This window comes from Mobula birostris, chromosome 11 (assembly GCF_030028105.1).
Source record: "Mobula birostris isolate sMobBir1 chromosome 11, sMobBir1.hap1, whole genome shotgun sequence".
Taxonomy (NCBI): domain Eukaryota; kingdom Metazoa; phylum Chordata; class Chondrichthyes; order Myliobatiformes; family Myliobatidae; genus Mobula; species Mobula birostris.
In genome coordinates, this window is record NC_092380.1 from 76,647,838 (window position 1) to 76,673,773 (window position 25,936).

General features: G+C 43.7%; 1 protein-coding gene across 7 annotated transcripts in view; it reads right to left on the reverse strand.

Annotated features, from left to right (window-relative positions):
* dennd2b (DENN domain containing 2B) overlaps window positions 1–25,936 on the reverse strand; it is a 527,103-nt gene that overhangs the window by 143,748 nt on the left and 357,419 nt on the right. For all 7 annotated transcript variants that reach the window (XM_072272571.1, XM_072272574.1, XM_072272573.1 and 4 more), the window contains one exon: window positions 10,009–10,154. In XM_072272571.1, the coding sequence (XP_072128672.1) occupies window positions 10,009–10,154 (146 nt within the window). The remainder of the gene's footprint in view (window positions 1–10,008; window positions 10,155–25,936) is intronic.

Here is a 25,936-nt window from a genome sequence, read left to right on the forward strand (position 1 = left end):
ATAATTATGTGGTTTTTGTCAGTTTTAGTCTTGGTCTGTCTTGTGTTTCTGTGATATCATACTAGAGGAACATTGTATCATTTCTTAATGCATGCATTTCTAAATGACAATAAACGAGGACCGAGTGTCCTCATAATGTAATCTAAATGCTTTGAGAGTTTCATGGTCAAATTTACACCTCAATTCAATCATGCAATGCATTAAAGTATGGAGTTTGCAACTGAATTTCAAAGGTTGTCCTTTATAACAACTGATGCAATTATCAAATTTAAGGTATTGAAGTAATAAGTGTGTTGTGTTAATAGAGAAAAACTAAATGAATGATAAAATGCTCACCCCTCACCGCTAACAAAAACAAAGGCTGGTATAGTCTTACTTACAATGATTAATTCCCTTTTGAACTACTTAGACAGAAACTCAAACATACAGCCTATGTTAAAGACTGTCTCTGATAAACAGGAACCAAGCAACACTCAAGTCTTATTTTCTCCATGCTATAAAGCATCTGTTCAAAAAGTCTTCGACTTTCACCGAATTTGATGAGTGTCTCAAATGTTTTATGAGTCTTGTAGCATGGTTGGGAAATTCAATACAGTAAACTGTAAATAACTATAATATTTGCTTAGGCAAAGCAGGGTGTTTATGTCCTTTATGATGAATTATTAGGAATGATAATTTCTACCTGGGGGAAGCAACAGTGGCCACGCCTCTGGCACAGAGTCTGGCCTTGTGCCTCAGAAGGGTAGGGAAGGGAAGAGGATAGCAGCAATGATAGGGGACTTTATAGTTAGGGGGTCAAACAGGCAATTCTGTGGACGCAGTGGATGGTAGTTTGCCTCCCAGGTGCCAGGGTCTGGGATGTTTCTAATCGTGTCCATGATATCCTGAATTGGGAAGGAGAACAGCCAGAGGTCGTGGTGCATATTGGTACCAACAACATAGGCAGGAAAAGGGAGGAGGTCCTGAAAGCAGACTACAGGGAATTAGGAAGGAAGTTGAGAAGCAGGCCCACAAAGGTAGTCATCTCAGGATTACTGCCTGTGCCACGTGACAGTGAGTATAGGAATAGAGTGAGGTGGAGGATAAATGCCTAGCTGAGGGATTGGAGCAGGGGGCAGGGATTCAGAGACTCAGATTTCTGCATCATTGGGACCTCCTTTGGGGCAGAAGTGACCTGTACAAAGAGGACAGGTGGCACTTGAATCCCAGGGGGACCAATATCCTGGCAGGGAGGTTTACTAAGGCTATTGGGGTGAGTTTAAACAAGGATTGCTGGGGGGTGGGAACAAAACTGAAGAGGTGGTTGGCTCACAAATAGAGAAAGCTTGGAGTCAGTGTGAGAGTGACGATAGGCAGGTGATGGAGAAGAGATGAACTCAGATTGATAGTTTGAGATGTGTCTATTTTAATGCAAGGAGTATTATGAACAAAGCAGATGAGCTTACAGCGCGGATCAGTACTTGGAGCTATGATATTGTGGCCATTACAGAGACTTGGATGGCTCGGGGGCAGGAATGGTAACTTCGAGTGCCAGACTTTAGATGTTTCAGAAAGGATAGGGAGGAAGGCAAAAGGGGGGGGGGGGCATGGCACTGTTGATCAGAGATAGCTTCACGGTTGCAGAAAAGAAGGAAGACATGGAGGGATTGTCTATGGAGTCTCTGTGGGTGGAAGTTAGGAAGAGGAAGGGACCAATAATTCTACTGGGTGCTTTTTTTTAAATAGACCACCCAATAGTAACAGGGACGCTGAGGAGCAGATAGGGAGACAGATTCTGGAAAAGTGTAATAATAACAGGGTTGTCGTGGTGGGAGATGTTAATTTCCCAAATATTGATTGGCACGTCCCTAGAGCGAGGGGTTTAGATAGGGTGAAGTTTGTTAGGTGTGTTCAAGAATGTTTCTTGACACAATATGTAGATAAGCCCACAAGAGGAGAGGCTGTACTTGATCTGGTATTAGGAAATGAACCTGGTCAGGTGTCAGATCTCTCAGTGGGAGAGCATTTTGGAGATAGTGATCACAATTCTATCTCCTTTCCCATAGCATTGGAGAGGGATAGGAACAGACAAGTTAGAAAAGCGCTTAATTGGAGTAAGAGGAAATGTGAGGCTATCAGGCAAGAAATTGGAAGCATAAATTGGGAACAGATTTTCTCAGGGAAATGTACGGAAGAAATGTGGCAAATGTTCAGGGGATATTTGCGTGGAGTTCTGCATAGGTACGTTCCGATGAGACAGGGAAAGGATGGTAGGGTACAGGAACCGTGGTGTACAAAGGCTGTTATACATCCAGTCAAGAAGAAAAGAAGAGCTTACAAAAGGTTAAAAAAAACTAGGTAATGATAGAGATCTAGAAGATTATAAGGCTAGCGAGAAGGAGCTTAAGAAAAAAATTATGAGAGCCAGAAGGGACCATGAGAAGGCTTTGACGGATGGGATTAAGGAAAATCGCAAGGCATTCTACAAGTATGTGAAGAGCAAGAGGATAAGATGTGAGAGAATAGGACCAATCAAGGATGACAGTGGAAAAGTGTGTATGGAACCAGAGGAGATAGCAGAGGTACTTAATGAATACTTTGCTTCAGTATTCACTATGGAAGAGGATCTTGGTGATTGTAGGGATGACTTACAACCAACTGAAAAGCTTGAGCATGTAGATATTAAGGAAGAGTATGTGCTGGAGCTTTTTGGAAAGCATCAAGTTGGATAAGTCACCGGGACCGGACAAGATGTACCCCAGGCTACTGTGGGAGGTGACGGAGGAGCTTGCTGAGCCTCTGGTGATGATCTTTGTATCATCAATGGACACAGGAGAGCTTCCGGAGGATTGGAGGGTTGTGGATGTTGTTCCATTATTTAAGAAAGGGAGTAGAGATAGCCCAGGAAATTATAGACCAGTGAGTCTTACTTCAGTGGTTGGTAAATTAATGAAGAAGATCCTGAGAGGCAGGATTTATGAACATTTGGAGAGGCATAATATGATCAGGAATAGTCAGCATGGCTTTTTCAAAGGCGGGTCGTGCCTTACAGGCCTGATTGAATTTTTTGAAGATGTGACTAAACACATTGACGAAGGTAGAGCAGTAGATGTAGTGTATAAGGATTTCAGCAAGGCATTTGATAAGGTACCCCATGTAAGGCTTATTGAGAAAGTAAGGGAGCATGGGATCCAAGGGGACATTGATTTGTGGACCTAGAACTGGCTTGCCCACAGAAGGCAAAGAGTGATCGTAAATGGGTCATATTCTGCATGGAGGTCGGTGACCAGTGGTGTGCCTCAGGGATCTGTTCTGGGACTCCTACTCTTCGTGATTTTTATGAATGACCAGGATGAGGAAGTGCAGGGATGGGTTAGTAAATTTGCTGACGACACAAAGGTTGGCGGTGTTGTGGATAGTGTGGAGGGCTGTCAGAGGTTACGGTGGGACATTGACTGGATGCAAAACTGGGCTGAAGGAGTTCAACCCAGATAAGTGTGAGGTGGTTAATTTTGGTAGGTCAAATATGATGGCAGAATATAGTATTAATGGTAAGACTCTTGGCAGTGTGCAGGATCAGAGGGATCTTGGGGTCTGAGTCCATAATACACTCAAAGCTGCTACACAGGTTGACTCTGCGGCTAAGAAGGCTTATGGTGCATTGACCTTCATCAATCGTGCGATTGAGTTTAGGAGCTGATAGGTAATGTTGCAGGTACATAGGACCCTGGTCAGACCCCATTTGGAGTACTGTGCTCATTTCTGGTTGCCTCACGGCAGGAAGGATGTGAAATCCATAGAAAGGGTGCAGAGGAGATTTACAAGGATGTTTCCTGGATTGGGAGCATGCCATATGAGAATAGGTTGAGTGAACTCGGCCTTTTTTTCCTTGGAGCAACGGAGGATGAGAGGTGACCTGATAGAGGTGTATAAGATGATGAGAGGCATTGATCGTGTGGATAATCAGCGACTTTTTCCTAGGGCCTAATGGCTAGCACGAGAAGGCATGGTTTTAAGGTGCTTAAAAATGGCAAGTTTTTTTACGCAGAGTGTGGTGAGTGTGTGGAATGGTCTGCCAGCGACGGTGGTGCAGGCGGATATGATAGGGTCTCTTAAGACAATCCTGGGCAGGTACATAGAGCTCAGAAAAATAGAGGACTATGGGTAACCCTACGTAATTTCTAAGGTAAGGAAATGTTTGGCACAACTTTTAGTGGGACGAACAGCCTGTTGGTTTTTTATGTTTCTATGAATTGTCAGTCATTTCGAATTATTCAGAAATAGTTATGCTCAGACAATAATTAAAATCATTATACTTAGTGATGTGTTGATATGATGACATCATGTCGCAGGCTATCAAAGGTGGTGATTCATCACCAATCAGCATATGGGGGGGGGAGATTGAAAATCTGGCTGAGTGGTGCCACAACAACAACCTTTCAACCCAATGTCAGCAAAACCAAGGAGTTAAGATGATGCCAAGTGGCTGCATCTTTGAGCTCATCTGCGAAAAACAGCTTAGTTCCTCTCTTTAATGTCTCTTTTTTTCTTTTCAAGCTGGTTGGGGTTCTATCGAGGTCTTGATCTGCAAGTGGCACTCAAACTGTAGTTTTTTTTAAATGGTGAATGAGTTCCTGTTTCTGGAGCTCATTGATCGACCTTGGAAGCTGGCGCCTCTGGGGCGCAGGCCCTGCGCACAACCGATTTCAGGCCAGTGTGGCCGACTGAGGCGTTGCGGAAGATGGAACATCAGGATTTTGCCATGGCAGATGTATGGAAAAGTGACGCAGCAGACTGTAATAGCGTAACAGCAACTATCAGTCCCCCCTTTCACTGTGAAAATCGGTGAAATCTCTCTGTGCTTTGTTAGTTAGAGAGAGAGAGAGAATGCCTGTGGCATGTTGAACTGTCGGGTAAACAATAGATTTTGTTGATGCAGATCACGGTCTCTCTTTGGGTACTTTGCTGTTTGTTGGTAGGTGGTGGGCACTGAATCGGGTGGGGGAGGGGGGAGTTATTGGTCGATGCTTATGCGGGGAGGGGGGAGCAGGGACTTTGGGGTTCTAACGTTTTTCCGCCACTCAGACTTTTGGAGTTCTGCTTTTCGTGGATCTCTGCGAAGACAATTATTTCAGTTTGTATACTGTATACATTCTCTGATATAAATGGAACCATTTGAACTGATTATTGACTTCAGGAGGGGGAAACCAGAGGTCCATGAGTTGTCTCCAAATGCAAAATCTGAAGACTTTGTAGCCTAATGCAAATGGAAAAGAATAGTTTCCTGAAGAGCGTGTGTGGTCCTTAATTGGCATTAATGCATTGTGTCAACTGGCAGACTGTCAAGGATTGAATCGTACTACTTGATATTTCAAACTACAAAGAGCATAATTAAAATATTTTAACAAAGCCCTTTAAATTCCAGGTACCTCTGCTGTACTTTTCCTCTCCTACTTTGAAGCCCTGGTAAAAGTGAAGTCAGATAGTGTTTGGGTAGCCAGTGCCATTGAACTTCCTTGCCATACAATACAAATATTTTAGTTCTGGAGCCCTATTCATTAAAGGGTGGCAAACATATTTCTATGTCTTAGGAGTGTTGAAGAGTGTAACATGGATTTGCACTATCTACACCAAAATTAATCCAAAATGGAGATCTTGCGAGCTCTGATTATTGTACATATGATATGGACAAAAGTTTTCTGCTCATATTATGAATAAGTTTATAAATTTCCAATATCACTCCATGCTGTCCTAAGAAGAGCTCTCTCCTCTTTATGGAAACACAACAGACTGAAGGTGCTGGAATGGGGAACAGCACAAAGAAATGCAGGATTGGACTGCTGCCTGACCTGCTTAGTTCCTTCAACTTGTTCTGTTTCTCCCTCTCTATGACCATTTAAAAACTTACATGTTGTGAAACATACCCTCCGTCTCAAACTGCACCCGTGAGTAAAGTGCAACTGAATCTATTGTATATCACAATAAATTTCCCTACAACACACAAATATTTCCATCAGTTTTGTCAATGGAAATTAAATTTCACATTTCCTGTGCCGTTCCTTTGCTAATGTTGGAACATTATAACTGGTAAAGTACAAAGTGTCCCAAAATAGAGTATTCATTGTACTGCTGATTTCAACAATGAAGGCTTCCCATCAGAGTTTCAGGTTTCTTTTCTGTTACTATGATACAGATGGAGCAGCACAAAAAATGGGCCCTTTGGTCAATGCTTGCTATCTTGTTTATCCACAGATCCTATTTTCCCACATTAGAACCTGTCTAAGTGTGTCCTAAACATAGTAATTGTATCAGATTCCACCATCTTCTTTGGCAGTTCATTCCAGATGTTATTTATCCTCTATTTAAAAAGTACACTCATCCTCTATTCACCAATAAAAGTCCTTCCTGCCACCTTTTGTTCTTGATACTCTTATACTCCTGCCATTGGAAAAAGATTCTGATGATCCAGGGAAAATAGCCAATCCAATCTCTCCTCAGAACTCAAGCCTTGCAATTCTAGTGAATATGCTCTGCATTTTCTCCACTGTAATCACATCCTTCATACAGTGTGGTGATCAGAATTGCACACAATACACCAAGTGCAGCCTACGTAGTGTTTCATAAAGCCCCAACTCTTGCATTCTATGTCCCAGCCTATGAAGTATGTCTTTTTCACCATCCTCTCTACCAATGTTGCCACTTTCAAGAAATTATGGACTTCAACCTGTCTTACCTTTATTTGACTTCCCAAAATGTATCAAGATTAAATTCTTCCTACTATTGATGTATCCACCTACCACGTGATTTACATTTTGCTGAAGGTGTTAGACAACCTTCCTCCCTACTGCAACACCACCACTTTTCATGTTGTCTACAGATTAATCATATCTGCTACATTCACACATTTGCATGGTTAACTTAAATTATTGATCCTTGCAATGCACCACTAGTCACAGACTTCCAATCTGAAAAGCTTCCTTTCACTACCACCTTCCGCACTACTCATTACCAAGCCAGTTTTGGATCCAATTAACCAGCATGCCTTAAGCACATGTGACTGATCCTGTCAAATGCCTTACTAAAATCCATATGGAGTACAACTACCACCCTGACTTATTCTCCTTAATTTTACCTGCCAAAGATATTTCATGGCCTCTTTCTGCCCTTCTAATTTCTTTCTCAACGATTCAGGAACAGTTTCTTCCCCTCTGCCATCCGATTTCTGAATGGACAGTGAACCCACACTATGTCACTACTTTTGAAAAATAATTCTGTTTTTTGCACTACTTATCTTAATTTAACTATTTAATATATACATATACTTACTGTAATTCAGTTTTTTCTATATTTATCATGTACAGCATTGTACTGCTGCCGCAAAGATAACAAATTTCTTGACATGTGCCAGTGATATTCAACCTGATTCTGATTCCTCAAGGGACTCTTGGAAATGCCAATCTAGCTGAGATCTGAAAATGATCAAGTTCACTGAGACTAACATCTCTACGCCGCGAAACAAACAGCAGGTAGAAGTAGCACTTTGAAGAAAATGTTTATCCAACTCAGAAACTTTTCACCTATCTATAAAACATAGATTACTGTGTATATTTCTGGCCACCCTGTGGTACGATATCACTGAAATGAAAAGGGTGCAAAAAAAGATTTACAGGAATGTTTTCAGGAACTGGAGGGTTTAATTTCTATGGACAGATTGGATAGGCTGGGACTTTTTTTCCTTGGAGCAGAAAAGGTAGTTACAAAATCATGAGGATCATGAATAGGATGAACGGCCACAGTCTTTCCTCCAGGCTAGGGCAGTTCAAAACTAGAGGGCATAGGTTTAAAGTGCAAGTGAAAGGATTTTAAAGGGACCTGAGGCGTAAGTGTTCCACCTAGAATGTGGTGTGCAAAGGAAGTGGTAGAGGTGGGTACATTACGACATACAAAAGACATTTAGACAGATGCATCATTAGGAAAGGCATAGAGGTTATGGATTAAATGCAGGCAAATGGGACTTGCACATTTAATCATCTTGGTCGACATGGACACATGAAGGGTCTGTTTTCTATGCTTGTATAACTTTATGACTCTGATTCATGTAAATCTAGGAAATAGTTCTTTGCACTGACTGCAAGGTTGTAAATAAACATTACTGAGCTTTGTTGGAATTATATCCAGAATAATCAAGTGATCAAGGAAGTTGGCATGTAATAATGCAAAAATTTGTGGCGAAACTGGCGTAAATCAGATGTGCAAATTTCCTTGAGAATAACATCAGCTATTTACACCAAATTTACATCAAAGCTGCCCAAGAAATTTGAAGTGACTGTTACAAATAGCATCTAAACTCAATGACATCATACAGTCATGGATTCATGAGCTGTAAAATATGCATCTTTACATTCAAATTCACTCTATGTTCATATAAAACTACCAAAAATAAACTACTTACAACATTCTGCATGACTACATAATAGCTTTAATCTTAAGCAGAATGGAATCACTGAAATTGTCAGGATTTTTTTGACATGCTCCTGCTTGATTTAAACCAGGATTTCCTGGCTAATGCAGCTGTGGCAGTTCCTTTACAAGAACAAACTTGATATATTAAGCACATATCCTTTCTCACTGGCCCACTTCTCAGAAGTGGTTGAGAAATCACACCCCCACCTGCACCCATACTAGTCTGTGCAGTCCTGCTATCGTTCAGGTTAACTAAACTCTCAAAAGGCTGCACATCAGGATTGATGGTAGAACAACAATAAGACGTATATTTGATGCGTGGCCTGAGTTACAGTAAAAGTTCCAAGAGATCCTGCAGGTGCTGGAAATGCAGAGCAACATACACAAAGTTGCTGGAAAGGAAGGGAGAAGAAGTCAGAATAAGAAGGTGGGGGGAGTGGAAGGAATACCAAAGGTGAAACCAGGTATAATGGGGAAGGTGCATGGCGTGGTCTGATGGTGGAATTAACCACTTTGCAATCCAGAGCAAACTTATGAGTTTGACATTTGCACGGGGGCGGTCAAGTTAATGGTGCATCAGCACGCATATTGTCAAAAACTTAGAAATTATTGTTCACATGATAAACAGTGAGCGTGTTGTCAAAGCTTTTAAAGTGAAAATGTGCATTTTTAGTTATTTAGTCACCAGGGATATAAATAAAGTCCAGCATTTTTCTTTTTAATATCTTTTAATACCAAAGAGTTTGTGGTACCATTTTAAGGATATTGCTTTTATTTCAACAGGACTTATTTGCAATGTAACCAAAGTAAGTTTTTTTTAACAAAATAACAGCAACTTGAATTTATAAACCTTTCAGGAATGTTACCAGGCAAAAATATGCATTTATTTCTCATAAGCATTGAAAACACTTCTCATATCACCACTCAGAATGACAACACTAAGATGGACTCTTTATTGGCTTTACACATTTGGACTTTGAATCAAATGTTGTTTACATGGGGAAAATATCCAATTGTTACAATATTTGAATCAATACTGACTTGCCTATTTTACGATAAATGAGAGCTCCTTAACCGGCTGCTGTTAGTAAAGCCTGGGCTGCTTCTTTAAGAAACGTAACCAGATTACTCTGCTAAACATATATTTACCCACATTTCTGAATTTCTCTAAGTTTCAACGTCCTGAGGCAAAATTATCATTGATAGGATGAACCTATAGTATTTATTTGGTAAGTTTTTATTCTTTTATAAACTAAGAATATTTTCTTTTGGCAATAAATTCAGAAAGCAATTGAAATCATACATCACATAATCTTGAATGATAATTTTATTAATGCTTGACAATATATCACATTTAAGTTTTTTTTCAAATAAATTCTAAGTTTAAAAAATATTACAAAAACAACTTTCATTTTCAAATCAGTTTGGTTAGGCTTACGGCAAAAGATCACCATTTTCCCAGTTCTATCTTTTTTTCCTCTCTAGCTTTATAAAAATAAACAGACCCAGAAGTCTTCCGGCACAAACTGCTTGAGAACTTCTACTGAATTAAAGCAAGAGAATTACCTGGGGAGGTGTAGTGTATTTCCTTTCCTGAGGGGACCACATCCTGTGCAAAGAGTCCAGGGAATTCTCAGATGACAGTTGTAACTTTCTGCCAGGGTATCGACCTTTCAGCTCCACATCTTCATAAGGATTTTCTTTAGGTGTATCTGTGGAGCAGTGTAAAGAAACAACAGGCTGATTCAACAGCGTCATGTGAATCTAAAAATATTTCCTCAGTTGGCAGACTAAGTTGAACTGCTGTTTGCAGTTAACTTTTTCTCTTCTTTTCATAGGGTGCTTGTAAGTGGGTTTTTTAAACAAATGTATAACGTTTTCTTTAGAAAGGGAACAAAGTAGTAAATCCCGTACAATGTCTAACATAACAGGGCAGCTCCGGTGTCAGTGAACAGGATGTGATGTCACTTGAAGATTGCTTAAAGATTGGGTTATGAACTTTTTTTAAAGCACTTTGGTGACTCACTTTCTGACCCACAGTACGTTAATATTTTGCCACCGTAGCACAGGATACTTTAACAAAATGTACAATACATTTCAATGGTTTTAATAAGGTTCGAATTGATTAATCCATCTCAGAGCAGCTGTGGAATGTTTCTTTTGGCAAAGGGAGGCACACATATTCAGCTTCTCAAAGATACAGATTGCTACGATGACAATTTGTCTATTAAAATATTGCTTCTCTGCTAAGAAACGGCATAAACATTTATATTAGTTTTAATTCTACATTTGTAAGTCCACTTTCTTAAATCTGTATAAAGCTAGGGGAAAAGATACTGTCAAAACTGGTGCAACATGATCCTTAAACTAGCATCTGATCATATAAACAATAACATGATATAATAACCTAGAAATTTAATTTCATAATGCTGAAAAAAGTGCTGTATTAAAAACATGTTTAGCGGAGAGTACAGCAAAATTACAATTGTTCCCGATTCCTCTCAACGGCACAAGATAACTTGATCCCTAACTTTTCATCAGGATTTTCATTAGTGCTGGAAAACAAATCCGGGCACAAAAGCTGCTCCACTGACATCAGCAACATCCATTTTTAACCCTTCAATGTGACTTCAATCTCAATTGTCAGAAACAAAAATGCATCCTTCCACAGGGAGCAGCAAGCTTTCCCTCACGCCACGGAAGGGGTAGGAATAACAAGAGGGCATAGACTTAAGGGGAGAGAAAGGAGATATACAGAGGGTCTTAAAGTAAAACTCTTCTTTCAAACAGACTGGTTAAGAGCTGAAACTCATTGCCATAAGAGGTGGCAGAATCAGATGCAAACACAACATTTGAGAGGCAGGAAAAGAAAGCTCAGAAGAGAGGTGGAGAGAGAGAGTGAGCGAGCGAGAGAGGGAGTGTGACAGAGGGAGAGCGAGACAGCAGGCGAGAAGGTGACTGAGACAGTGAGGGAGGTAGGGAGCGGTGGAGGGGAAGCGGGAGAGGGATCGAGCGAGGGAGAGTGAGAGGGTGAGGGTGAGTGTGAGTGAGAGAGCGAGGGGGAAAGGGAGAGAGAGAACAAGAGTGAGAGTACGAGAGAGAGAGAACAAGAGTGAGTACGAGAGAGAGAGAACAAGAGAGAGAGAGAGAGAGAGAGAGAAAACGAGAGAGAGAGAGAGAGAGAGAGAGAGAGAGAGAGAGAGAAGCATACCTGTACTTAAAGATATATCAACTGCACAGTTGTTCAATAGGAAGATATTTTTGTTTATACCAACCAATATTTACTGAGCAACTACGACTTCCTGATCTTTCATGGTCGCCTTACAGGTTTGGAAACTGAGTGCCATTTTCAGAACTGACCACTTTAAAGAAGCCATGCACAAACAGCTCAATTCACTATGGCAGGTTCAGCACAAAATCACTTCAGGCCACACTGGGGGACCAATAATCAATCCTGGGAAACTGTCATTCCCTTCTTCATAAGTCAAAAATGCATTCACTGAAAAGATTTTAGTGGCACATGACCATGATTAGAAAGGAACTTTCATGGCTTATCCCTACAGCTCTGCTAACTAACACATTTGCTTTTCAAAATTCATTTACGTCTACCCTGCATTTCTGAATAACTTCAGCTTCCCATTGTGCTCTTCTCCTTGTCACTTATTTCAAAATGAGATTTCTTTCTGCTCAAGGCAATCAATGGAACATTTTGGTTCAACATGAAGTGGCTTACTCCTTTGGTAACCTGGAAAATCTTGGGCAAAGATTTGACCCTGTGTAAGCTTTTGCAAGAATACACTCTTTTCTGCCTGTTTGAATCAGTATTCAACTGTGCACTGGCATAGAAGAGATCCAATGTTGTAAAAACCTTTGGTTCTATTTACTACAGCTACCTGCTAAGTTCTGAGAAGGGTCTTGGCCCGAAATGTCGACTGTTTACTAATTTCCATAGATGCTGCCTGACCTGCTGAGTTCCTCCGGCATTTTGTGTGTGTGCTTTGGATTTCCAGCATCTGCAGGTTTTCTCATGTTAAGGATGCATGTGCTGTGAAGCGTGCAACCAACAGTTAGAAAGGCAATCAATACATTGGTCTTTGCTGCGAGGATCTGGGTACAAGAGTCCAGACCACAACGATGCACCCGCAAAGAATATATCCCACACAGCATATTAAACAAAATATTACCACAATTAATAAAATATAATTCAAAGTGCATTTAGCACACAGCACCGGTAAACAACACAGTAGACAGCTCGCTATCCTAGTGATGAGACCTCGGTGGTGGCAGGGATGTCATTAGTTTCATAGCCTAAAGGAAGAAGCTGCACCCAGTCTGACAGTTCCAGTCCTGATGCCTTCTTCACATTGCTATCATCAAGGTGGAGGTACAGGAGTCTGAAGACACACACACGTTTTAGAAACAGCTTCTTCCCCTCCACCATCAGATTTCTGAATGGACAGTGAACCCATGAACACTACCTCAGTAGTTTGCCCCTCTATTTATTTTATATATATATATATATACACATACACACACACACACTTATCGTAATTTATAGTTTTATTATGTGTTGCAATGCACTGCTACTGTAAAGCCTGTGGTATTACACCTGATTCTGATTCTCCTGGGCCTCCTTCCTGAGGGTAGTGGGTCAAAGAGATTGTGAGATGGGCGGTAGCGATCCTCAACAGGGAACAAATGTTCTCCTGACAAAAGATGGAGCGAATTAAACCTACACTTGAGAGATTTAGGTAATCTAACGAAAAACACAACATTTACAAGGCTTGTCAAGATTGATAGAGCAAAAGCATTTCTTCGGGCTTTTGTGTCTGGAAGCTGGAAACATCGCTCTAAAATAAGGAATCGGTCTTTCAGGTCTGCAGCAAGAAGAGATTCCTTCACCCAGAGTGCAGAGTATCTTTCAAATTCTCCAGCCAAGAGGTCTGTGGAGAATCAAGTTGCTGAGTTTCAATAGATTGCTGACTGTGTATGAGATTAAAGGATCTGGGGGTTAGTACAGGGCAACAGAGGCTGCCTGACCTACCAAGTTCCTCCAGCGTTTTGTGTGCGTGTAGCAGGTAAATGATCAGACATGATTTTATTGAATGGTTGAAAGGACTAAGGAGCTGAGAGGCCCACTAGTGTTTCTATTTCCTCTGTTCTCATGTTATCAATGGTTTGAGTTTGTGTGAATTTTCAATCTATTACACAAGTATGACTGCCTTGGATACCACTGCATGTTTTTTTTTTCCACAGATACAGCAGTTTGTTCAAGCCCATTCATTTCCTTTTTCAAACTGTTTAGAACATAAGGAGCCTGTCTAGGCTTGCCACAGACTGTCATCCATTCTCTGTGTGATGTAATGTCAGTGTAGGTGTATGGAGTGTCAGGGAGGGGTAGCACCTCTGGTGGGGGAACATGTTGCGTCCTTTTCAAGGCAGTTAGTCCACCTTTGGTCCCCACCTGGCACTCAGCTCTCACCTGTGGCTCCCCATAGCTGTTTGCATGCGACAGCAGCCACACCCCGGGCAACGGCTTCGACAAGCTGGCTAAACCAGGTGAGGGTAGCCGACGGGTCTCAAACCCTCGGTGAGATAGGGAGTTGTCTATCCCAGCAAGTGAAGACAGACTCCGGCGGACTGAGCAGACGAAACCAATGGAAGGTCCAACAGTCAAGCAGGTGGTCTCTGCAAGTTTTGTGGAACGTGTAGAGCAGGACAAGACACAGAAGACGTCCTGGTCATCCACTGCGCCTAGTCCCATCTCCAGCCGTCTCGACTCTTGTCTTGCCACTGGATCCAGATGGGAATTGGGAAGAGAGAGTGAGACACACGCTGCACAACTCTCCCTCACTTAAATCCAAGAGTCACGCCCTCGTCTCGACGCCATCATAATGGTGTCGAGGTCCTCATTGACGACGATGGACACACATCATCACATTTCCAACTACGTGTCAGAATGCTATTGTGAAGTTTCTGTTTTGAAATCTTTCTTCCAATCAAGCTTGTTTAGCTTGTTTACCCCTGCAATATGTCTCCATTAATTTATAGATGTTTTCAAAGAGTTCGTAGCTATACAGTACTGTGCAAAAGTCATAGGCACGTATATACAGCTAGGATGCCTAAGACTTTTGCACAGTACTGGATTTGTCAACGTGGAGCAGAGAGCAAGTTTATAAATCTGGGGGGAGCAAAGAATGCTGGGAGTGGCCAGGGTGGAGCACCACAGGAGGGGTGTGGGACAGGTGGCAGAGGAGGACTGTCAGGGACGGGAAATGGCATAGGTCAGACACACTCAGCAATTCCAAACAATTAGTTTAGTGATGATTACAGAATGTCTCTCTAGTGATTCCCACTCCCTCCCCTCTCCCTTCCCCTTTTCCCAACCATGATTCCCCTCTCCCTGCCTCCTTCCCACCCTCGGTCCACAATAGAAACCTATATCAGAATCAGGTTTATCAGCACGCATGTCATGGAATTTGTTTCAGTTTTTGCAGCAGCAGTACAGTGCAACACATAAAATTAGTGGAGTACCATGCAAAAGTCTTAGGCACCCTAAATATATACATGTGCCTAACACTTTGGCACAGTACTGTACATACACTGTCTAAGCTGAGGAACGATGCACTTCATTTAGTTTAGTGTCTCCAGAATTTCATTCGAAGTGGTCTTCAGGGTGTATGGTCCCTGTCAAAACATGCTGAAGTACTTTGACTCATTATCTAACAACCCGTGGCCATATTAATTTGGGCAGCTATCATTTGCACAGAGAGCACCATTCACAATTTTTAACAAAATTGCAACGTGTGAAGTAGTCCTTTAATAAAGAAATGTACCCAGCAATTACCTCAGTAACCACAAAGAAAATCTACCATCCTCAACTCCAGCTGAGTGATCCAGTCTGCTAGTTTCAGGCTGACTCTGACAGTGATACATTACTGCAAAGCAGGCACATTTCAGGGCTCTCCGACCCACAGGAATCACAGTATGAATACAAACAATGACACAGAAATAACAGCACGTCCATGCTTAAAGATACATTAGATGACCCAAGGTCAGTTAACTCAGCATAAGCTAGCATTCAAATACTAGAGGCCAGTGGACAAAACAAGGTACCTCTAAATCAATAATTTGTTTACTAGAACACAAAACAATTCAAGAAAAAACATTAAATCAGCTGAATGCAAAGAGAAGCTGCTAAAGTGACGCAAACTTACACATTTTGATTGGACGCTAAATCTTTACTGATTTATAGGCCTATGCTGGAATCAGCCTCCTGCTTGGATCCACCACTGTTACCAGGTTTGGATGTGGCCCAAGTGCGGAGTGAGAGACACTGAGCAGGTCGATAGTTCACAAATTTTAATGCGAATAGTGTTAAAGGGAAAATAAACAATAAACACTAGGCCAAATAGGGCCATTAACTAAAACTCTCAAATGAGGAACGAAGCCTACACTGAGGCTGAAAAGAACATCCAAACATTCAACAAATACCGCTAGTCTTCAGAATCAGTTGACTCGAAAGTTCAATTTCTCAGGGAAGGACGAAAGCAAACAGTCAGCGAAGTGTTGCTGTGCTCTGTCCAAATCTCGACAAGCACTACGACGACAAGTATGGAGTTAAATGCTATTATGATTAAATACTTAGTTGACACATGTAAATTCACAATTGCAATTGTCATATCTACTGCGCTGCCGAATCCGTGGTTGTGACAGGGCCCCCCTCTCTAGGCTCAGCCTCTGAGGCGCCACAGATCTGTGTCCGCTGGAAGTCCTGGATCAGCAACTTGTCCAAGATGTCCTTCACCAGGATCCAAGTACAGTCTTCCGGGCCATACACTTCCCAGTCCACAAGATACTGGACCTTACCACGTACCTGGCGAGATGCCAGAGGGCGCCGCACAGTATAGACAAGGGAACTTTCTACCAGGCGGGGAGGAGGGGAAGGTGGGGTGACTGGGGCCAGGGGAGAGGTAGTAACCGGCTTGAGCTGGGAAACATGGAATATTGGGTGGATCTTCAGTGATGCTGGTAGACGCAATCTATAGGACACCTTGTTGACAACCTTTTCCACTACAGTCTCACGCAGAGTGGCGCCAATTTCTGGTTCTCGAACAAGGTCTAGGTGTTCTTGTACATCAGTCACTGAAAGCAAGCATGCAAGTACAGCAGGCAGTGAAGAAAGCTAATGGCATGCTGGCCTTCATAACAAGGGGAATTGAGTATAAGAGCAAAGAGGTCCTTCTGCAGCTGTACAGGGCCCTGGTGAGACCACACCTGGAGTACTGTGTGCAGTTTTGGTCTCCAAATTTGAGGAAGGACATTCTTGCTGTTGAGGGAGTGCAGCGTAGGTTCACAAGGTTAATTCCCGGGATGGCGGGACTGTCATATGTCAAAAGATTGGAGCGACTGGCTTGTATACTCTGGAATTTAGAAGGCTGAGAGGGGATCTTATTGAAACATATAAGGTTATTAAGGGATTGGACACGCTGGAGGCAGGAAGCATGTTCCCGCTGATGGGTGAGTCCAGAACCACAGGCCACAGTTTAAGAATAAGGGGTAGGCCATTTAGAACGGAGTTGAGGAAAAACTTTTTCACCCAGAGAGTGGTGGATATATGGAATGCTCTGCCCCAGAAGGCAGTGGAGGCCAAGTTCACTGGATGCTTTCAAGAGAAAGATGGATAGTGCCCTTAAAGATAACGGAATCAAAGGTTATGGGGATAAGACAGGAACTGGATACTGATTGTGGACGATCAGCCATGATCACAGTGAATGGCGGTGCTAGTTCGAAGGGCCGAATGGCCTACTCCTGCACCTATTGTCTATTGTCTATTGTCGACTTTCAGGGGAAGATCCCTTGATGCCAACCAGACCTCTCCTGGCTTGAATGACCTTACCTGTCGATGGAGCCGATCAGCCTGCCGGGAATGCTGTTTCTGGGCACGCGGCAGAGAAGCCCTGGCTCGTCTCCAGGTGCGCTTGTAGCGCTGGATCAGCTGCTCAGCAGCAGGAACTCCTATGTCGATCTCCTGATCAGGGAAGAGCGGGGGCTGGAATCCCTTCTGGCATTCAAAGGGAGGCATACCGGTGGAGGACAACTGGAGGTTATTGTGGGTGATCTCTGCCCAAATCAACTTGGAGCTCCAGGACGTGGGGTTGGAAGAGGCAAGGCAGCACAGGGTCGTCTCCAACTCCTGGTTCACTCTCTCAGTCTGGCCATTAGATCGGGGGTGGAAGCCAGACGAGAGGCTGGCCGTGGCTCCTACAAGACAGCAGAAAGCCTTCCCAAAGCAGGAAGTGAACTGTGGTCCACAATCAGACACTATGTCTTGAGGAAAGCCATAGAGCCTGAACACATGTTGAACCATGAGTGTGGCAGTCTCACAAGCCGCTGGGAGCTTGAGGAGGGCAATGAAGTGGGGCAGCCTTGGAAAATTGAAAATGGTGGTGGTTTCCATTAGACAGGGGCAGACCAGTGATGAAATCTACTGAGAGATGGGAGCAGGGGCGGTGGGGCACAGGCAGTGGACATAACAGATCTGCAGGACACTGGCGTGATGTCTTGTTCCGAGCGCAGGTGAGACAGGCAGATACAAAGTCATGGACATCCTGGGACATAGATGGCCACCAAAATTGTCTCTTAATAAACTCCTGAGTCCGTTGAATTCCTGAATGTTAGCCAGATGGGAGGAGAGACCCTATTCCAACACTTTGGAATGCACCACAGCAGCAACAAACAGCCAGTTGGGAGGTCCTCCACCCAGGCCTGGATCTGATCGGTGGGTGGCCCTCACCCCTGCCTCTATTCCCCAGATCCCAGAGCAGCGATACACGAGCAAGGAAGAATGGGCTCTGGATCGGTATTGTCCTCAGTTCCATCGAACTGCCGGGAGAGAGTATCAGCCTCTGTATTCTTGCTGCAGGGACGATAAGTGAGGATGAAATTGAACCATGTGAAGAAGAGAGCCCACTGGGCTTGATGAGAGTTGAGTCTCTTAGCGTCCTGAATATAGGCGAGGTTCTTGTGATCTGTCCAGACCAAGAACGGATGTTCTGCCCCCTCCAGCCAGTGTCACCATTCCTCCAGGGCCTCCTTGACAACCAGAAGCTCTCAGTTCCCAACACTGTAATTCCTCTCGGCCGGAGTCAAGCAACGGGAAAGAAAGGCACAAGGGTGCAGCCGGCTATCTGCAGACAAGCGCTGAGAGAGGACAGCTCCAATGCCTACTTCGGATGCATCCACCTCGACAATAAATGGCTGAGATGGGTCTGGGTGTTGCAGCAGCGGGGCAGTGGTGAAATGTCGCTTTAGCTCGAAAATGCTTGGTCAGCATCGTCCGTCCAATGGAATCCTGCCAAGGTCTTCTTGATGAGTGCATTAATTGCATCCACAATAGAGCCGAAATTCCAGATGAAGCACAATAAGAGTTTGCAAACCCCATGAAGTGCTGTACCTGTTTGACTGTAGACGGTTTGGGCCACTCTGCAAATGCCTGAACTTTACTAGGGTCCATTTGAAAACTGGATAGGGTAAGTATAAATGACACCTGGTCTTTAAGGAATTCACATTTTTCAGGCTTGGCGTACAGGTTATTTTCAAGAAGGCGTCTGAGTACTGTCCGGACATACTGGACGTGCTCCTGATGACAGCGGGAATAGATAAGGATGTCATCTAAATACATAAACACAATCTGGTTCAATATGTCCCCGAGCACATCGTTAACCATGGCCTGGAATACAGCAAGGGTTTTGGCCAGACCAAAAGGCATCGACAGGTATTCATAGTGGCCACTAGAGGTGCTGAAAGCCGTTTTCCACTCATCCCCTTATATGCGAAACAGATTGTAAGCATTGCGCAGATCAATTTTGGAAAATACGGTCGCTCCCTGGAGACGTTCAAACGCAGACACCAGCAAGGGAAGAGGGTAGCGGTTCTTCACAGTGATGCTGTTCAGGGGCCGATAATTGATGCTGGGACGGAGCTTGCCATCTTTCTTGCTCACGGAAAAGAAGCCTGCTCCTACCAGTGAGGTTGACAGACGGATAAACCCCATACTCAATGCCTCCCTAATGTATTCCACCATGGCCACCGTTTCAGGACGAGAGAGGGAAAAGAGCTGACCCCGGGGAGGACTAGTGCCAGGTAGGATGTCTAGGGCACAGTCGTATGGCCAGTGTGGGGGCAGGGTGGTGGCCTTTCTTTTACTGAAAACCTCAACGAGATCGGCATATTCAGCCAGAATCCCAGACAGGTCCACATCCTTAGCTGACACAGGAGAGGATTCATGGAATGGAGCTTGAGCTGGACCCAGACAGGCAGACAGGCATGCCAGTCCCCACTCTTGGGAGTACCTTCAGAGATCAATCGATCTGTGGGTTTTGTCGGGATAATCAGGGGAGAAAGATATTTCTTCATGATAGTTGCCTTCGAGCACCAGTTGGAGGGTTTGGGTGGAAAGGTGGATCTGGCCGGTTCCCAGAGGTCGACTGTCCAGCGCCTTGACGTTGATCTTTTCTCTTAATTCCTGAGTTGGAACTCCCCATCTTTCAGCGACAGAGATTCCAATAAGATTCCCGGCTGCACCGGAGTCAATAAATGCCTTAAGTTCATGGGTCTGAGACCTCCACGACAAGGAAGCTGTGAGCATTGCAGAATTAGGGGAAGCTGACTGAAGAGGGAACTGACCCGACAGGATTCCCCTCCCTGCTGACGGGTATTCTCTTTTACTGGACGCTTGGAACATGCCGCCCGGAAGTGTCCTGGATCTCCACAGTAACGGCAGGAACCTGTTCTCCGGCGCCGGTCTCGTTCCTCCTGAGACAGGGGCATGCACCCCACTTGCATAGGCTCCTCCATGGCTGGGTGGTGGGTGATGAGGGAGGGGAACAGGGCGAGGAAAGACAGTGATCAGGTGAGGGAGGGAGAGAGCGCGAGGAAAGACGGTGATCTGGCAGTACATAGAAAGTTAGAAACATTCTTTTCCTGCGCCACTCAGTTACATGATCATTAACTTGAATAGCCAGATTAATCAGGTCATCCAGACTATCCTGCTCATCCTGGACAGCGATCTCATGCCAGAATCTTGCGTTCAGTCCACGTTGGAAGGCAGTGATGAGAGATTTCTCATTCCATCCCGTCTCTACTGCAAGGGTACCGAATTTCACTGCTCTCACCGTTCCTCTGCCTTGGCGCAGGTGCAAGAGTTGGTGGGCAGCCTCCTGACCCTGTACTAGAAGATCAAAAACCCTCCTTAACTCTGCCACAAAATGTCAGAACGACTGGGCTGCAGGGTATCCTTGCTCCCGTAAAGTGTTGAACAGGCTGAGTGGAGGTCCATCAAGAAGATTGACCATGTACATCAATTTTTGCGCATCATCACCAAAACAACCAGGCTGGGCTTGGAATATCAGCTCGCATTGGATAACAAAATTCCTAAAACTCTCAAATGGGAAACAAAGCCTACATTGCAACTGAAAAGAACATCTAAACATTAAATGTATCCCGCTAGTCTTCAGAATCAGTTGACTCGAAAGTCCAATTTCTCAGGGAAGGCCGAAAGCAAACAGACAGCGAAGCATTGCTATGCTCTGTCCAAGTCTCGACAAGCACTACGACAACAAGTATGGAGTTTAATACTATCACGATTAAATAATAATTAGCTGACATGTGCAAATTCACAAGCGCAATTGCCGTGTCTACTGTGCTGCCGAATCCGTGGTTGTGACACACCACTGCCTGTTGATCCACCGACTTACACTGAGGGTCAGAAGAGCTGACCTTTCACATCAAAAGATGTGTGATGATGGGGGACTGCGTACCAAGTTGTGACCAGCCCTTGGTCCCATCACCTCAAGATATTCTGGTACCCTTTCACAGCAATCCCATCATTGTTTTTAAATACCTCCAAAAATTTAAATATGTGTTCAAACACTAAAGTAAATTAATGCAGACAGATCTGTGACTCTTCTTTTTGTAAATTCAGCAACACAATTCATTTGCCTGATGTCACCAGATGCTCATCAGTCCTCCCTACCATTAAGCAGAAGGCTAAATGCAAAGTGCTCCCATCCCCTCTCTTCAGAACTTTAGCACTCCTCCCCTACAGGTGGATCTAAAGGCCCAGGTAATGGGATTTGATCTGTTTCTGATTCCAACCTAAGTTGAATATGTCCTCGACGTGGAACAGCTCATTGCCAGTGGTTCCTTTAAGAGCTACTGTCTTCAGGTAAACTCAACATACTTTTCCTTCAAATGAGGAATTTATTCAAATGAGCATTCACTTCTAGAAAGGTTGTGGGCTATCATTAACATAGCTTTTCTGGAAGGAATCTTGTCATCAACTGATTTTGCATATTTCCTAGGAGAATGACGAATAACAATAACACGAAAGAGGGTAAGATTAAAGAGGAAGTATAATAAAAGGAGAGAAAAAAAGCAAAATAAAAATTGCCTTATTACATGGTACATGAAAATTAAGTTATAAATATCATGCTGTGATAACTTTCAAAACAAGCATCGCTGGCTTTTCCCCCAGTCTGGGAAGAAGGAAGAACCAACTTGTCATCGACTCCTTTGTGTCTGTGATAGGTTTGCTGCTGACAAGTCGTGAGTACTTTATTTTTGTCACAGTACTCGTGGGTGGTTGGATTTAATCATGGGCACACATCACTGGGGAGGCAGTGATCTGACTACCCAAAATTCATGTAGTTGACTGAAGCCATTTTAAGAGCTGAATAATTTCTCATCATCTCAGAAAGCTGCAAACTCGTCAGTCATGGAAGTCAGGGGCACCACAGCTTTGACATTGAGCTGAGCTGGGAGGGGAAGGCAGCACACTGAATGAATGCAGAAGAGTACAATGCACGTTCCTGACTAAAGGAGAAACTGTTAGGAACATAAGGCTTTCACAAAGAGCAGGCTTATTAAAGGGTGAGAGGTCAAGGCAGAAGGATTATGGGAAATTATTTCCTGAGGGTGGGACGTGATTAGTGGCTGGTGGAGGAGAGAGAATACATTGTGCATTAAACTGGAGGTACAGAAGTGTAGTTTAGTGGAAGGTGGCAGACTTGTAGAAATGGAAAATATGTTGTAGATTGTGTAACTGGAAGGAATGGACAAGAATAATGGGGTAAGAGAAAAGCGAAGGATAATGTTATACTTTCTAACATTTGCAGCATTTTACTTATAAGCAATGGGCTTGGATTATGTTCAACCAAGTGCCACACAATGATTAACCATTAAAAAAACTGTGGCTAGTGTCAATAATATTACAGTTCCAATCTCAGGCAGAACTGTTAGTTTATATTTCTGGAGATGGGGTAATTAAGTGTAGTAATTGAGAACCTATGGTGCCTCAATGTTTCTGTTCGCTCACTATTCAATAGACAGCGATTTATAACCCAAAGCAAGGACTTGTTAAACATTTAGTTTGCTGCCCTCTGATTGGGGAAGGCGCCCCATGAATTTCTACTGAAGAGATAGAATAGCAAACGAGCCAATAGGTACTCAACTGCAGTATTCCCAGGTGGTGAAAGTTAGAAGTATTCAGTTTATCTAGTAGGTTGCCAATATACAATTACAATATTCTACCTAGCACACCCTCTATTAATCTTGTAAACTCATTATAATAATGTATGTAGCCTATATTTTTTCAAAGTATAGATCCTGAAATTGCAGTGCGCACAAAACATCTGCAGGATAGACTTAGCAGCAGCGTTGCCTATGAATGTTTCAGTTATTGGCTCTACCCCCACCGCACACCTCACACACACTGATCAGAGGTTCTATCTTGTGATTGCAAGACCCTGCTGGACATTGTGAATGAGGAATATTGTTCACTGGTTCATTGGTGAGACTGATGGCAGGAGACTGCATTGTCTCAGTTGTGGTGAGGATTAGGGCCTCAGGCCACAGGGTCACCTGTTGCAGCCACCCAGAAGAGGAGACGCCAAGGCGGTGTGGAAAAGAAGAGAGGCCTCTGTGGGCGCACTGGAGTCTGTGCCGGGTGAGGGACTGCCCCCTCCCATTGGTGCTGCCCTCTGATGTTCACTCGGAGGAAGAACAAGCTGGACCAGGACAACATCCCAGGCAGCATCACTCCACAGGCTATGCCAGTGTTTTCTGCTAACATAACCATATGTGCTGTGAGCTGTCGGAATGTGTCTTGCATCTTGGCCCCAGAGGAATGTGGTTTCATTTGGCTCCATTCATGTATGGTTGAATAATTAAATTTAAACTTCAACTTGAACGTGAGATTTAGCAAGACAGGATGGTCGCTTTGGCGATGGGCTCAGTATGGACAGATGAGTATGTGTAGAATGGTGAGAAGGAATCTGAAAAGTGTGAGTGGACCTCTGCCCATCATGCACAACCTCATTCTAACTTCTATCACCTTCAAGGATTTATTGCTTTTTCCACTTAGTCTCCCTCTAGGTTTTTACCCTGAATTTCAGCTACTTTGAGCACTCTCCTGGGAAGAATTCTCTCAAGAACTTCCTGAGAGTCCAACAAAAGCACTGGCTCAATGATATGTCCCGTACACCTGCGTTCCACACCTTCGCTGGTCCAGTTTCTGTATTCTTAATCTCTAAATGCCCTTATTTCATAACTTTTGTGGCACGATTCTTTCAAATTTCATTAACCTAACATCCCTATTTCCTACATGTCTACTCAATCAGAATAGAGACTGAGTTCCCATGATCCCTACTTTTCACCCAAATATATCCACATCCATCACATCATCCTTTACCATTAATACCAACTCCAACTGGATGCCACCTCACCAGTCACACCCCCTCCTCATGATTCCTCAGTCTATTCAGCCCTTTCTACGCACCCCTCCCTGGCCCTGTCTCCTGCAAGCTCAGGAAGTGCAACACTTGCCCTCGCCACCATCTGCAGACCCAAAATGCCCTTCCAGGTCAGGCAAAAATTCACATGCACCTCCTTCAATCTCATCAACATGATATGCTTCCTTTACATTAGCAAGACTAAGCGTAGATAACACAACACTTTTGTGGATCACTGTGTTCTCTCTGCAATGGCCAACAGAGCTCCCTGTTGCATGCCATATTAAATCCCCTACCTATGCCCACAATGCATACCTGTGTCTCACAGTGATGCCAAACACAAACTAGAACAATTCTTCATTTCTGCTTTAGCAGTCTACAATCCAATCGTAAAAAACATGAATTTTCCAATTTCAGGTAACAAACTCCCTCTGTTTTCCTTTCTCATCCACCAGTCCACACAGGCTCTCTCTCTCCCTCTGTTCACCTTTTCCATCCCACACCTTCCCCCCAACCCCCCATTACTATGACTTGTTACACCAGCTATCCTCCTTCTACACTCATAGTCCTGATGCAGAGACTTGTTTAGGGACGTGGACAATCCCTTTACTTCTACAGATGCTGCTTGACTTACAGCAAAGAAACAAGCTCTTCACTCCAACTTGTCCATGCTGGCCAAGATGCTTATCTAAGCTACTCCCATATGCCCACGTTAGGACAAAATCCCTCTAAACCTTTGCTATCCATGTGCCTATGTCTTTTAGATGTTGTTATTATACCTCTTTCAACCACTTCATTTGGCAATTTTCTCCATATAATCACCACTCTCTGCATGAAGAAGTCGCCCATCAGGATCCTTTTAAGCAGGACCTCCCAGTGGCCACACATTTTAATTTCACGTCCCATTCCCGTTCTGATATGCCTATCCACAGCCTCCTCTACTGTAAAGGTGAAGCCACACTCAGCTTGGGGGAACAACATCTTATATTCCGTCTGGGTAGCCTCCAACCTGATGGCATGAACATTGACTTCTCAAACTTCCACTAATGCCCCACCTCCCCCTCATACCCATTCTGTTATTTATTTATATACACACATTCCTTTTCTCTCTCTCCTTTTTCTCCCTCTGTCCCTCTCACTATACCCCTTGCCCATCCTCTGGGCTTCCCCCCCTTCCCCTTTTCTTTCTCCCTGGGCCTCCTGTCTCATGATCCTCTCATATCCCTTTTGCCAAACACCTGTCCAGCTCTTGGCTCCATCCCTCCCCCTCCTGTCTTCTCCTATCATTTTGACCATCCTATCAGGGTGGTTATTTCCGGTTTGCTTCCAGTTCCCCGTGCTGGAGTGGTCAAGAACAGGGAGATAATGGATCTGAATGTGTGGCTGAGGAACTGGTGCAGGAAGCAAGGATTTACATTCTTGGACCACTGGGGTATGTTTCGGGGTAAGGATGAATTGTACAAAAGGGACAGGTTGCACCTTAATAAGTGGGGCACCAGCATTCTGGCAGGCAGGTTTGTCTCTGCAACACGGGTGTGTTTAAACTAAGTGGGGCGGGGGAGGGGACAAATTGGAAACATAAGGATGGAGATAAAGGGAAAGAGAGAATAAGAAAAGTTACGAAAGACAGCAGAATCAACAGAGCAGAAAGCTCAAGAAGGGATCATACAGTATGGCCAAGTGAAATAGGAATTGATATGGGA